The sequence below is a fragment of the Cherax quadricarinatus genome, chromosome 31, assembly GCF_038502225.1.
Source record: "Cherax quadricarinatus isolate ZL_2023a chromosome 31, ASM3850222v1, whole genome shotgun sequence".
In the NCBI taxonomy this organism is placed as follows: domain Eukaryota; kingdom Metazoa; phylum Arthropoda; class Malacostraca; order Decapoda; family Parastacidae; genus Cherax; species Cherax quadricarinatus.
This window is the reverse complement of record NC_091322.1, coordinates 28,563,708-28,580,002: the sequence shown is the minus strand read 5'-3', so window position 1 is coordinate 28,580,002 and position 16,295 is coordinate 28,563,708. Positions and strand designations below refer to the sequence as shown.

General features: G+C 39.5%; 1 protein-coding gene across 2 annotated transcripts in view; it reads right to left on the bottom strand.

The window, feature by feature from the left end:
* Positions 1–459: 459 nt before the first annotated feature.
* LOC128696574 (dual specificity protein phosphatase 10) overlaps positions 460–16,295 on the bottom strand; it is a 70,158-nt gene continuing 54,322 nt past the window's right edge. Inside the window, exons 5-6 of one of the 2 annotated variants that reach the window (XM_053787909.2) lie at positions 11,015–11,091; positions 3,255–3,390 (exon numbers count right to left, since the gene is read on the bottom strand). In XM_053787909.2, coding sequence (XP_053643884.1) covers positions 11,030–11,091 — 62 coding nt within the window. In that variant the 3' untranslated portion in view covers positions 3,255–3,390; positions 11,015–11,029. Of the gene's footprint in view, positions 3,391–11,014; positions 11,092–16,295 lie in introns of both variants that reach the window. The other variant, XM_053787901.2, reaches the window with a different exon arrangement.

Below are 16,295 nucleotides of genomic sequence, written 5' to 3'. Positions count from 1 at the left end.
GTCATATGGTGCTCAGTTTTGGGCAAAACATTGTGCGTATTAAAAAGTACTCTCTGCTACTAGTGTATTTCCACTTGTTGACTTTTGCCACCGTTTAACTCAAACCTGATTGCCTCACATTACTCTAGGGGAAGTATGACCCCTACAGGCTCATCACTCCCCTCAGTCTTTGTTTGATTGAGGTTTCTTTCGAGTCATTCCATTCTTGGGGGGAGTGCTAAACCCCTGTGCTTCATATTATGTACTAATATACAGTATTCATGGAGAAGTACTAAACCCATAAGGGTTATACAGTATCTGGGGAAATGGGAGGCTTTCAGGTTCAATCTGAGGAACACAAACGTTGGTCTAGTTGCTCAGAACAAGAGCCTCCCTCAGATTATTGTATAAATTATGCTAAAAACAAGTACTAAATGTTTGTTGGTCAAACAGCAATTACAGGAAGAATTAAAGATGCAGTATATCTGAACATTTATTTTTTTAAAATCTTTTCACTGATAGGGAAGATATATAACCCTATCCAATAATTTCTAGATATTTTAATAAATACGAAGTCATGATTTGCACTAAATCATGTACAATAAATACAATCTGCTGGATCAAAAAAAAGTATAGTTAAAAACATGAAATAATTCTAATATACAAGACTAGATTTTTTCGTTTTCAGATTGTAAAATATATGCCGAGAGACCATGCATGTCTCTGATGCTGTGTTGACTCGTGCCAGTAATGGCAGATGCTACTTGCTGCACATTTACTTGCATTACTCATTAAAAAACAGTTCTATTGGTCTGTCTCAACAAATATTTTCTGACAAGTAACACGTTCTCATATGGCGAAACATTTACCAAAAGAAGCTTGTCTTTAATACAGGAGCATATTGTCCTCTTGGCAATTTTCTACCCAAATACTTTGGGCATTAACACAATTCTAGTGGCACAAGAACGAAATTTTATTTATTTTAAACTAAAAACTAGGATGAAATCAAAATTTGTGTTTGTACTACACAACAAATCTAAGTTTGTCATAAATAGGATTTTAAGTTTATTGGCATAAATTTTTTAATATGTACTGTATGTACAAATATTACATATATATATATATATATATATTATATATATATATATATATATGCAGTGACTACTTGGAGAAAAACTGAGCCAAATTCAAGAGGTAGTGAGTTGCCACCTGGCATCACCACCTCTACTTCCTGAGTGCAAGAGGCCGAAAATGACTTGACACTACTTCCGTTCTAATGCAACTGAACTGCACGTTTACTCTAGATTACAGAAATGCTGTATGCAAAGTCCACTCACATTAAATACATCAGATCCCTTACAAATCCCCTGAATGAGTAAAGGCATCATAAGTACAAGATCCTCACTATACGAGGCCACTATTATTAATCACACAATTCTGATATTTTTTTTTTAATACATTTGGTCCTTACTCCAGGCACACAAAACACTATCAACATTTGCACCGACTTTAACAAACAGGATATGAGTGAGTTGATGCAGAAGATCGTTCAGGTATGAGTAATTTACCAACGTGATAAATTATCCCCTGACCGCCTCTGCTATTTGTGGACCATACTGTGATTAAAATTGTTTTGACTGTGGTATGCTACATGAACTTTATGAACTGCTGGAATGGTCTTTCTTAATTTTGCATAATACCTAGAGACTAAGACAACCAGAATTTTAATCCATCCACTACTACTACAAGCCATTAATAACATACCCTAGTTGGCTTGATAATTTCCCAAGGTTGGCTACTCAAAATGCCAAATAAGAGTTATTAATCTAAAAGTATTCAGTTGTGGACAAAAAGTCTGGCTGGAGTGTGAAGTGACTTGGGAAACTCTGCTTTGTCAAGATCCTAACTTAAGCACAAATTCCCTTGTCACAACACAGTTTAGACTGAAGGAGATTTATCACATATAACTTGTCAGAAACAATGAAAGGCTCCTGATAAGGCAATGTAGTATTTTCTCCTCATATGGGATACAGGAAAACTAGTCATGTAACAATTTGAATTACTAGTGTTGATTAAACTAGTTAAGGCAAAGGTACACATTAACTGTACTAATACTGCGCTATCTGAACTGCCCCAAATGAACTGCCATGTTAAAAGCAGCTGCCCAACTTACGGGGTAGGGGTAAGCCTTCTCATACCTTAATCAGGTCATCTATCCAATACTTTTTTCTGCTTTCTCTTGTATGCAGTAATCAAGTAACAATTTCCATCAAGATTTGCAACATCTCTGAACAGCACACACTCGTGTGTTCATTCATCTAAAGCAACAGACAATATTAAAACAATTAAGTTTTCTGACTTTCGTTCTCACAACCTTTAGTGTACAAGCATTTAAGTTTTGTTATACTGTACAGTAGTGATAAACAAGGAATTAAAAATAAATTTTATGTTGGAAGTCCAAGGGCTTTGTAGGTCAAACCCCTTAACAGTAAACTTTGATTTATATGTTGCAGAGATAACAGTGGTATGTATCAATAGTCCCATTACACATGACCAACCTGAAAACATTACATTCATCACTAATGCATGAAGACTACATACCTGACCCTGATTTTGATTATATTAATAGCATTTACAGACTAAGAACCACTTGTTCTGTGCATATTCTTTTTGCAGTGCTCACTTCCTCCGTCTCCCCTACTCCCCTCAAATCTCCCTCTGAGCAGTGACCTCTTTTTGAAGACTTCAAATTAACATCCTCATTATCATATATTATATTAGTGCTATGCACGTTTCTATGAACAGTAATGTCTTTTTCTGTGACTTCTCTTCTCTGTACCTCCTGACTAAGCTTAGCTTGCAAGTCATCAAGAAAGAGTGTTGTGAGCTGATGTGGGCAGAGACTTGTATGGAGATGCTGGCCAAACGATGAAAGATGATCTTTAGCATCTTCCTGGGTTGTGGCATGACGAGGTTCAAGCTCTTGTCTCCAGCACCCACACTCCAACACCTTCCTGTTCGACACTGCACTGGCCTCTGTTATGCTCGTACTGAAGCTACCCAAGCTGATATCCAGGGCTGTATCTTTGAGTCCCAGTACTTTAGGCGACTGTCATACCTGGCAAGCACTGGGCACCTTTTTGACCTCCTGCCTCTGCCACTGGCATTGATGACAAGGTTTGCAATCAGCCTCAGTTTTGTCAGCCTGAAGAGCAGCCTCCCACTCGACCAGCTGACCCATAAAGTTTAGGTTGGGGGAGATGATGAGACGTCGAGACTTGACATACTTGTACGAGTCGACCATGGTCATGCGAGTGTGCTTCATGAGGTAAGCGATGACTATGGTAGGTGAGCGAGATACTCCAGCCTGACAGTGAACCAACACCCGGGCACCCGCCTGCCGAGCATCATCTGCAACATAAACAAATTTACATTAAGGCAATCAATACATACGAAAACACAATTAGAAATAGCAATTAATGTGTGCGATAAATATTTCCAGTTAAAGGAGTCGAGCTATGCTTGTGTTATCTTGTCTTCAACATTTCCGTTTTTCTTACAAATTATAAGTTTGAAGCTCATACTACCTCCTCTTTAATACTATTTCAGCTATCTACTACTATTTATGAAGGCGTACATTTTCAACCTTCTTTTTAGCACTGCCTTTTCTCTTGGTAACTGACTTGGTTCTCTCCTTGTTGACGTTGCCAGGAACCCTTTAATTATACTGAAGTTAAAATAACTAGCTGGAACAATTTACAAATAACTCACACCTAGAGAGGAATCTCTAAGCTTCCCCTTTAGTGGGTTACCTGTGAGTTAGTCTTTATCATATCGTTTTGTGTGTGTATAACTAAACGGAAAATCCCACACAAATATACCCAGTTTATAATTAATCCCTTATTAGTTAATGGGATTCTGCCACAATAAACTCTTGTAAAATTAGTATGGAGGCAACCTCCAGATCAACATGTCCAAAATTAACGCGCCGGTGGTGGGACAAAGCAATAATTATTGGCAATGGCTTTTGTTTGGCTGACAAGTCATGGACAGGCCATTGTTAGGCTCGGGGCTGCTGCCACAAGGAGTGATACTGGCATACCATCTCTTATTTTATATACTTCTTTTCAACTGTACTGGTATGTCTGTGCTACTACAGTTTGCAATGATGTATTAATGTTTGACCATCAAAATGTATTTAATTCTTAAGTAAAAACTGTTAAAATATTATCTGTCGGTACGGTCACACTCGATCGAAATCCATTACCTTGTGCTCTTGAAGAGAACATTAACCTAATGTTTCTTAAACACCGCACCCTGCACTCCCCTCCAGGGCCTCCCTACAATTGTTTTCCCCGAGTCAGAAAAGCGGGAAAGGGGAAAGGAACAAACCTACTATGCCTAACTATCAGTAACTTTAGAATAAAAAAAAGGCACAATTCCTAAGCAATTATTCCACCCACATCACCCTGTTACTGTATTGCCCCTCAAGATTAAGACGTCAAATATGAGCTAAGCTGCTGATTAAAAAAAACTAACTGATTATATAGGCAAGCCAATCTGTAATTAAATTTCATAATAGAGCAGAAATAAAAAGCTAACGATGCATTATATAAATGTCGAAAAAGGTTAATTACCGGTAAGTCAAATAAAACTGAATTGGATATTGCAGTATAAGAAACATTATTTTTTTAATTCAATGTATAAAACTATTCTTCAGTTTAAATATTAAATCGCTCTAAAACAAATATAAAAAAATTATTCACACAAAATGGCACGAGTAGCATGATTCTAAGGTATCATTTACAAAAAAAAAAAAATTCTTCCTTTGAAAGAATGAGTGGAAGAAAGGATAATGAGCAGCAGCTGGTGCAGCATGAAAGAAGAGATGCAATTTGCCTGGGGATTATGGCGTGTTTGTAATACTAAACCAGAATCCCACCCTTCATTGTCAACTTTATACTTATTGTCACCTGTATGAATGAAAGAAGACAAATTACTGAATGGCACACTATTACGCTCAGTCCGTCTATGTAATCGACACGAAATGTTCATTGGTCACACTGCACAGGTCATTGTGGATAGAAATGACCAAGGTTAGGTAGGGAGTTTGCAAGCATTTAAGGCAAAAACCTAAACTTACATGTGTGGGAAATTGAACCTAGGTAGCCAGGGGGAGGAAATAAACTTGCGCAATGGAGATGAAACAACAGGAATACCGTAGAGCCTCACAGGTGACAGTATGGGAGTCATCATAGTGCCAGAGAGCACAACAGTAGTCACAGCCACCGGGCGTTGAGGATTAGTGAGTCACACACTTAGTCATCCTCACGCAAGGCTGCGCTCTCCCCCTCTACCACACGGCGACTTTACCACTTTACATCACATGGGGATTGAAGACGTAGTCAACACAGGGTACAAGTGTAACATCAAACATTGAAGGGGCGGTAAAACGACAATAATAAAAGAGTAAATATAGTAACAGGCCGCCTCACACTTCAAGGTCAATATCCAGAGAGCGAAGATTCCTTGTACAGTTAACATACATGTACCTATTCCTGTGATCTGATTCTCTCTTTCATGTACCTATTCCTGTGATCTGATTCTCTCTTTAATATTAATGTAAATAACTCAGTTTACCTTATTCCTAGTATATCTCCTTTTATTGTAACTGCTTTTCACATAGCTGAGTTACTTAGCTGTTTTAACTTTTAAGGTTTAAACAATGTTACAAGGACCCGAATGGAAACAAGTCTCTGACTTTTTTAGGTTATCCTAGGTAATCTACACATATGCTGCTATGTATGATAATTTGTCACTGTTGATCCCCGGAATACCTGGAGGTTATTCCGGGGATCACCGTCCCCGCGGCCCGGTCCATGACCAGGCCTCCCGGTGGATCAGGGCCTGATCAACCAGGCTGTTACTGCTGGCCGCACGCAGTCCAACGTACGAGCCACAGCCCGGCTGATCCGGCACTGACTTTAGGTATCTGTCCAGCTCTCTCTTGAAGGCAGCCAGGGGTTTATTGGTAATTCCCCTAATGCTTAATGGGAGGCTGTTGAACAGTCTTGGGCCCCGGACACTTATGGTGTTTTCTCTTAGTGTACCAATGGCGCCCCTACTTTTAATTGGGGGTATTTTGCATCGCCTGCCCAGTCTTTTACTTTCGTAGGGAGTGATTTCTGTGTGCAGATCCAGGTAGACCTATACATGAATAAACTTACTCAAGTCACCATTCATCCCATTATATTACCATCAGATGTACATAGGCTATTACTGTATGTTAAGTCTGCCTTTTATTTTAATATTCCCAATATTTGTTATCAGGCGGTGCTGTTAAACAAACTAGGCCTAAAATGAATCTAGCACTATCAATTATCAGTCGTGGTGACCACAATAAATGGCACAAGATTTGTAGAAAATTCAGGAAATTCTTATAAGGTGGGGGGGGGGGACAGCAGTCAGTCAAGTAAATGAACTGGTAACCAAGACAAAGAAAGCAAAAACACATCAGCTGAAACACCCTAAAAGACATTACATATATACGCCAAACCTGCACTTTTAGGCCTACTCCAAACTAACTGCAAATATTAAATCCTTTTGGCCACCCCATCATCGCCGTTAACTAACACATGGCGTAAAGCTCTAAACAATGAATGGATCAGCCGGCCCCGGATTATCAATGGTCAGAGCCACCTCACCATCCCTCTCGCCTCTCGGCTTCCCTCTAAAGATCGCCCCTCCCCCCTCCTATTATTTCTGAACGCCCTCTCCTCTTCCCCCCCTTTCCTTCATCAAAACATTTCATTTGCTAACACGGGTTTTCAATCCGGATGTCGCACGCTCTAGGGATTCCTTAATCAACAGGAATAAAAATATGCAATTTTCACAACAGGCGCTATGTGACCCTTTTAGGTTTAGAGCTTCCCTAAAAAAGTAATAACTGTTATCAAGACAACGCTAAACCCGAGGGCGTAGTACAAGAAAGCCGAAATTCATCTACAACTCCAGTGAGCGCAATGTTCACAGAAGAACAAGGCAGTCCATTCCGAGAGTTAAAGTCTGTCATACACAGGCCTCAATTATATCTTACCCAACCAACGTTCCAGTCTCCCTACGTGACGAGAAAAAAAAAATACTGCGTCCGAAAACGTGAGATGACTGAAGCTTTCACCGACACCAAGATGGTGGGGTTGGGGGCAAAAACTGTGGAAGATTCTTCAATTAATAGGTATTGGCAAGCACAAAACAGTTAACTTTACAGAGGTCGAATACTGATAAAACTGAACTGTTGAATACTAGGTTGTAATAAGCGTGACTTGGCAGGTGTTCTGGGCTGCATGTGAACCACCCCGCCCATTCATGACTCATCTCCACAGCCCTACTACCTGTTGCATGCTCTTCTCCCTCGTTGCCCTACGCAACACCTCTCAGGTTTCCCGTATATTTCACGTCTGATTTGTTATTGTTAAATACTCTCAGCACATCAGGCAAATTATGTTTTTGCTTTCAAATCTATATTAATGACACATAAGAATTAAATGCGACGAAAGTGCTCTTGCATGTATTACAGAAACAGCAAAAGATAACAGCAACAAGTTGGATATGTATATATCACAGAACGATTGGAGCTTGAACCCATGGCAGGCAAGTCCTAAAGTTCACATGTGTGTGTGTATGTATATATAAATATTATATAATATATATATATATATATATATATATATATATATATATAATATATATATATATAATATATATATATAATATATATATATTTCTTTCTTTCAACACACCGGCTGTATCCCACCGAGGCGGGGTGGCCCAAAAGGAAAAACGAAAGTTTCTCCTTTTGCATTTAGTAATATATACAGGAGAAGAGGTTACTAGCCCCTTGCTCCCGGCATTTTAGTCGCCTCTTACAACACGCATGGCTTACGGAGGAAGAATTCTGTTCCACTTCCCCATGGAGGATATATATATATATATATATATATATATATATATATATATATATATATATATATATATATATATGTCGTGCCGAATATGTAAAACTGGTCAATTAGCAAGAACTCATTTAAAATTAAGTCCGTTCTAAAAATTTCTCTTATACGTTTAAAGATATATTTTTTTCATTAATGCTAATATAAAAAATTTTAATTTTGCACCAAAAGAATCTTAGAAAACTTACCTAACCTTATTATAACAAGAACAATTTATTCTAGTCTAACCCAACTAAATATATTTTAGATTTGTTTACAATAATTTAATACTAAACAAACACAGTGAAACATATTTTTTTCGTTAGGTTCAGAATGATTTTGGCGAAATTATTGCATACACAAATTTTCACTTGTCCTATATGGCAAGATGAACGTTGCTATTTAAGCCAAGATCGCAAGTTCTGCCTATTCGGCACGACATATATATATATGTCGTGCCGAATAGGCAGAACTTGCTATCTTGGCTTAAATAGCAACGTTCATCTTGCCATATAGGACAAGTGAAAATTTGTGTTTGCAATAATTTCGCCAAAATCATTCAGAACCTAACGAAAAAAATATATTTCACTGTGTTTGTTTAGTATTAAATTATTGTAAGCAAATCTAAAATATATTTACTCGGGTTAGGATAAAATAAATTACTCTTGTTATAATAAGGTTAGGTAAGTTTTCTAAGATTCTTTTGGTGCAAAATTATAAATTTTTACATTAACATTAATGAAAAAAATATATCTTCAAACGTATAAGAGAAAATTTCAGAAAGGAATTAATTTTAATTGAGTTCTTGCTAATTGACCAGTTTTACATATTCGGTATATATATATATATATATATATATATATATATATATATATATATATATATATATATATATATATATATATATATATATATATATATATATATATATATATACAGTACGCATACACATGTGAACTTTAGGACTTGCCTGCCATGGGTCAAAAGGTTTGTTATTGAAGATGTCAAAAGGTTTGTTATTGAAGAGGAAAGAGTAGCACTAGCACTGGTGTTATGAAGGTTATAACCGAGTTGTGACTGGAATCTGTCTGGCTGGGAACAAAGCAGTGGTGGTCTCTCGTAGTAGCAGTTCGTTAATGCCACTATCACCACAAAACAATGTTGCTGACGTTGCCGCTTGTACAGTTTTCTGCTGCTGTCGTCACTCAGCGCTATCGACTCTCATCTGCTCTCAACTTCCCTCATTGTGTTATACATTCTCTGATCTCCACAACTCACCCACAAATTGGAGATGAGAACTTAAAGTATCGGTTCGTTTGAACCATTAAGTCCAAAAAATACAAAAGTAAGTCTAGTTTTATACATGATTTGTGAGTTAGTTATGAATTGCTTCAGTCACGGTATTTATTCGTTATATATGTGTGGGGAGGGGGCAAATAGTGCACGTTCTCTCTCCACAAAGTGGCATCGACATATTAATTTGTAACAGATGGTCGCACAGGGACCTGATGAAGAAGTGATAAGACAGACGCCAACCACACAAGCCCTTGCTTATCTTATCGGCAAGTGTATCTTGTGAGTCATGACACATGGGAGCTACAACCTCTGTCAGGTTGTGTCTTATACCAGGAATGCCTGAACTGGATCACGCAATGTAAGTACAAACACAAACACCGAGTTTCATTACGAGTAGCTGTCTGTCGGCTTACAAAAATGTATGACTCATTTCTCCAGAAGCTCTAGAGGGTATTCTGGATAGCATCTTCCAGGAAAGGTAGAGGAAAAGAGGTTGTTGGTGGAAGGATGAAGAAGAGGAACGGGTGAGGGGAAGAGGCAGGGATGGAATGGGGAAAGGGAGATGTAATAGTGAAAGGTCGGAGAGGAGGGGAAGACCTAGTGGAGGATCGGAGACGAGAGCGAAAGAGGAAAGGGGGGTTAATTTCAAGGACCTGGAAAATCCATGTCCCCGGGGGTAGGACAGCAGGACGAGCAGCGTCACCCTTCGGTGTTGCTTCATACTACCTCACTTTGCCAAGTCTGACTCACTCTTTTATCACCCTGCAACACCAACCTCGCACTGATAAGCCATCGGGGTGGACATCCCGGAGGAAAAACGTCCCCTGTTGGTGTTTTGTCCATATGCAATGAGGAAATGATTAGATATCCATGGATAACATTGTTATACGGGGATAAATGGGATGCTGTGGGTTAATTGGTTCAGATTTTTTTTTTTTTTTGCCCAAGAAGCCCTGATACAATGTAATGATAGAAGTGCTGTCACAACCGTGAAGCAATATTGGGTGAATTGAAGTCTGCTTACCCTAGCAATGCAACGTAACTATTTGCACTTTCCAAAATAAAGCAACATACAAGTTATGTATCTCAGGCCTTAAAGATTTTACTCAGGAAAAACATTACTTTGGATACCAATTTCTATTATGATTAAGGCCAACACAATGGTCACAAACTTTAATAGATCTACACTAACACTTTACAATTAGTATGGATAAATAACACTTTTTTAAAGTGTTTAGTGTGTCTGATACATTATTTTCTTGCATAGAAATTAAGAAGAGGTGATTACTTTCTTTCCCATGCAAGGGTAATATAACAGGTATTGGAGGGCCGAGTGCAGTGTGGACCTTCCCAGGCATTTCCTCCACACACCTCTAATGACAATACAAAAAATAAATGCCCTAAAATATTTAACCTTGGAATTTTCCTACAAATTTCTGCTCATATTATGACTTACAAATAATGACCAAAACTGTTATTTGAACTGCCCTAGAACACTAATATAATTACAATTTTACTATTTTCACACGAAAATGTTAATAGCTCATATTTCTAGTCTTAAAAACCACAACTGTAACCTACCTACTACCCCCCCCCCCCACACACACACCAAAGCAGGCCAAGTGTCTTTCGACAAGTGCTTTTAACAACTGGTAATTAATTGCAACAAATAAAACCGCACAGCATTTCATAGTCGCCCATATTTTTTTACTTATGCAATGTACAAATAAACAGCCAACTTCCAAGCCTACCATCGAAGGATGAGATCAGTTGCTACGCGGCTTTCCTTGTTCCCAGTCTAGCTCGGCAGTATAAGGCCTGACGTCACCTATGTATAAAGCAGACCTGTACTTGTGTAAGTTCATTGGTGGGAGGCAGCCACCGAGCTCACGAACCAGAGGGGAAGGGAGGGAGATGGGGGTGGGAGAGAATGAGTAAGTGAAGAGAGAGATCATTTTTAAAAGTAGAGGCTCCCAAAGATGTGTTCTCAAAATCCAATGGAGATTAGGACTCGGATTCAGCATAAAATTGCAATCTATCATGGTATCAGTTCCCTAGAGCCATGTTGAGCAGGACCCAGCGTGATGATAACTGAGATAGGCCTGGGAGGGTGTGGAGAGGGACACGGTAGTGGCCTGATGAAGGGGAGATAGTCAAAGTAGGGATCACACAAAATATGGTTGCTGTGGAAATGAGATATTTGGGGATGAAAGCAGAGAGATGGAAGTTCTCGTAGAGGAGAAACTTGAGAATGAAGATATCTGGCAAGTAATAATAATTAATGCATATTTGGGGATGCGAGAAGAGAGATGAAAGGTCTGCTGCAGTGTTCTTCCATTCTTTTGTATGTTCTTATGAATGAGAAAAATCAGGATAATCTAGTGGAAATAGTAAATGATACAATGTATCCAAGTGTAAACAGACCACTATGCATGGAGAATTGTTTGTTTACTTAGTAAGCATGCAATGGGTTAACAGAATAAAAGGTATCAGATAGCAGATGTAGATAAACGAGGAAATGAAGGCATAATGATTAAAAAAAAAACATAATAGGAGGGTGGTTAAGCACTTGGCAACAAGGAGCTGCTGCTACTGGTAACCGTTGGGGGCCTCCTCATCATTAAACTCTTAACACCTCATCCACTAGCCCCATTCTTGTCTTTTATAACACTTGTGTTTGAAATACATGAGAGAAAAAAAGAAAGGAGAGAGAAGAAAAGAAAGGAGAGAGAAGAAAAGAGAGGAGAGAGAAGAAAAGAGAGGAGAGAGAAGAAAAGAGAGGAGAGAGAAGAAAAGAGAGGAGAGAGAAGAAAAGAGAGGAGAGAAGAAAAGAGAGGAGAGAAGAAAAGAGGAAAGAAGAAAAGAGGAGAGAGAAGAGAGGAAAGAGCAAACACTGGTTCACTATAATACAATGTCAACAAAAGACGCTGGGAGATGGCTTACAAACCCACTAACTTGCTCACCTTCGAATACATACTTTTTTCTTTCTTGTGACGAGGAAGAGGTGCCTAGGAATCATGTAAAGATGTAACCGTACATGGTCAATGGCACTGCGAGAGCGCCTGCCCTGAGTCAGCGGCGCTGGTGAGCCGTTACCACCTTAGCCTTTCGAAAGGAAAGGAATAGTGCTACGGAGGGTTATTCTCTCTCGGCTAAAATCCCTGCAGCCTCGCTCACTTCCAGTGTGGTCAGACGGGTGTCCACCAGCCGGGAAGTGTTGAATGGCGACCCTTACCCAACTGACACAAGTTAAACACCGGAAATACATATAAATGGTCAGTTCTTTGTTGCCTTGAAGGTAACGGCCTTCTTGACAATCTTCCGGGGATGGTGTGGAGAGGAAGATCACCCAGTTTGGCCTGATGCAGCCTGCCACGCTGTCTTATATACAATCTAACCTACATTTTCATTTTGACATTAAAATTTTGGTATTTTTACTTCGTAGAACAAATGTGGCGAAAGCCTTTAATTTGAGAATTTGAGCATGAATTAACTGCATTTAGTCACTCCAACGTGCGTGTGCACTGGGCCGCCACCAGCCTGTCAGTTGCTGTTGGAAGTAACCAATGTAGTGACCATCATTGCGTCATCCGGTCACACTCGCGCTGAGGTCTATCCTCACCTCACTTCCGCCTCTTGACTAGACCACGGTGGCTATCACTGCTACTCTTGCACACCCTTATTGCCAAGTCATTAATCTCGCTGACCTTACTATCCTAAACAAATCTCATTTATAATTGCAAAACCCAGACACGATATACCCATAAATAATTAAAAAACATGGTTAGCGAACACAGTCCTACCAAAAACTTGCTCCATTCTCCTACCCCTCTCATGGAGTTGTAAAGAAAAGGTCTGTGGTAGCGAGGGAAAAATATTTACTATACTAATGCAAGATGATGTGCACAAGATAAGTGAACGTTAGTGGTGTTATCACAAGCGAGAAACATCATATGCAACGTGACCTGTTCACTTCCCCTTGTGCTCCCCCCTGTCAGTTATCACGGCAGCCGGCACGTGTCCAGCTATCATCTACCATCTACTTCCCTCTTCACCGTTATTTTATCTCTTCCACATATCTCCCTTCCGCCTCTCCAGAGCTAGTCGCCCCTTTCATTCCCAAATCACAAGTCTAAGCTCATGAACGCACTCTCCATCTTACGTAATTACTCATGTCTTTTGTCACACTTTTACATGGTGTTCCATCATCCACGTTCTGTTCTCTCCAGATTCATTCTGGCTCTCCATTCTTAAGAGGTTCTTCTAGAGTCTTACGAATTTCTCCAGGTTCTTCAGAGTTCAGGTTCGCTCATTGTCTCGTACAATAAGCGTTATACTTTATAACAACTTTATCTTCGTTTTTTCCCCAAATACTCAAAATATTCATTAAGATTTATTACCATATCAAGTTTTTTTTTGTAATATTTAATAACGACGGTTTGTGTTATATGTACGCACAATACACGTTTTATTTTATATTATCATACCTGTGAATTTTTCATTAGTACTAGTTTGTTTTTATAATTATCATTACATTCATTAGGCTTAATATGAATCTGTAAAGTACTTACACATGCGCAATATATGTTTTAGTTCTATTAATATTACTTCTGATTTATGTCTTCCCGAAATGTTTCATAATCATGGACTTTCTATTAAGAAATAAATGTTATAACTAATTTTTGTAGTAAATGCTTTTAAATAAAATTAATTATTATTAATTATTACTGTTGTTGTTACAATGTCTGTTGTAAGCTCGCTACCGGTAGTCGGCCCTTCCTGGCTGGCGTTGTCGGCCTCTATTAGCCAGGGGTGGTTGCGGGTTACATTTGGGGTGTCACCTTATACTCTTAAGCGTGCATCCGATTTCCCTACCGAAGGCACCCATGGGGCTTCTCTTGTCTCCCTGTCTCGTATAGAGCTATGGCTGTACTCTATTGATTTATATGATTCTATTAATTATATAATTGAGCAAGAGGTAGGTACGAATTGGGTGACGATAGAGGACAGGGAATGGAGTCTTCATTAGTTCTTGCGCTGAATGGGCCTCGTGTACCGTTGTCATTTTCACGACTCCCAGAGAAGTGTTTGTGACCCTGTGTTACCAATTTGTATAAAAACGATATTTCAATCCACTATGTCGTGCACTACTCGCCTACCTCAGCCAGCCTACTCAGCCATATTGCCAGATCTGGCGAGATACTTGTTGTGTCGTGGTCACGAGGGTTAGCATGCTATCGAATGGTTAGATGATGACAAGAGCAGGTCGCTTCCCAGCTACTACCCCCTCCCAAGGTTCCCATTCAGCCTTCGTCCTGGCTCCAATGATTGCCTCTTCCCCAAGACCCAAAACACATCTCTCTATTCCTTACCCCAACTTTCCAGTATGCTGGCAATCCGCTAAATACACCTTACAAAATACCCTAAGCTAAATCTGTGTAATTCACCACCAATGAATGCCTGTAATAACAACGTCTTTGTGCGACCATTGTATAAGTTTATGAATACTGTCACTTGTTAACCTGAATAAAACTATCACAGAAGATATCAACTTTTCTGGCTTTCTCCTATGAGTGTTAGTGGCTTTCTTTATGCTTAACAATATTTTGTTACATATAAATTACACATTGTATATTACGCAAAGAATTTTTTTTATTTTGAATTTGAATTCATTCAAAGTAAGGACGGGAGCAGAGAGATGGCCCAGCACACGCCAAAACCTAACTCTTCACTCAAGTAAATATTTAATAATGAATTCCTCCTAGGAAAAACCAAATAAACCTCATCACACGCCTTTGGTTATGGAGATGCGAAGGTATTATTAAAGAAGCTGGTGTCACATGGAGACCAGAGATGATGGGGTGCCACAACACCATGACAGAGTACCACAACAAACACCATGACAGAGGGTACCACAACAAACACCATGACAGTGCCACAACAAACACAATGACAGAGGGTGCCACAACACAATGACAGAGGGTGCCACAACACCATGACAGAGTGCCACAACAAACACAATGACAGGGTACCACAACAAACACCATGACAGAGGGTACCATAAATGCAATGACAGAGGGTACCACAACAAACACAATGACAGAGGGTACCACAACAAACACAATGACAGAGGGTACCACAACAAACACAATGACAGAGGGTACCACAACAAACACAATGACAGAGGGTACCACAACAAACACAATGACAGAGGGTGCCACAACAAACACAATGACAGCTGATGACTTAACTAACGTAATGGTGTAATCCTATGGAGTTGGATGGAGGGGGACTTTCTCAGAGACAAAACCTCGTCGTGCTCTCAATGGAAGTAGACACTGCGTAAGCCATAAAAACCAGCCTATTTGATGATGACAATAGGTCCTCTCGTCCAACTACTCCTCCTCCCTCCCTTATGAGAGGGCGCAAGGTTTTGTCATTTATTGATTCCAATGATGAAGAGGCAGAAAGGCTCCTCGCTCCTCCCATCTCTTAAAGAAGAGAGCTTCTCACTCTCCTTCAATAGTCAAGTGAATTCAGTTACCGAGAAAGAGAAGGTGGAGATCATCTGTGAGGGGGAAGGGGGAGATCTGCTCTTTGTGATTGTACATTTGTAGCAGCCATGTTCGTAGCGTCCAATCTTTAGTACTTTGTCATGTAGATGTGCTAAGTTTCCAGTAGTTTTAGAGCAGAATATCTTCTCTAGCATTCAATTCCAGCCTTTCGTTAATAAACATTGTTTTACAGTCTCTTTGGCACATTTCCGCGTGCAATTTTAATCTATGTATATGTGCTCCTCTCTCCCCGCTTCATCACCTAATTCCAACAATATGTTTTCCAATCAGTTCCTATGATTATCTGCAAGGTGGTGGTCATGCCTTCTCTGGAGCTTCAAGTGTCGTCAGATTTAGTTCCTATTTAGAGTGCCCCGTAATCACGCCCATCAGCTCCAAAACCAGTGTGCAGGCAAGCCATTACGTTTCTCGAGCTACTTTATGTTCTTGACTCTGAGTGGGGTTTCAAGCTGCATAC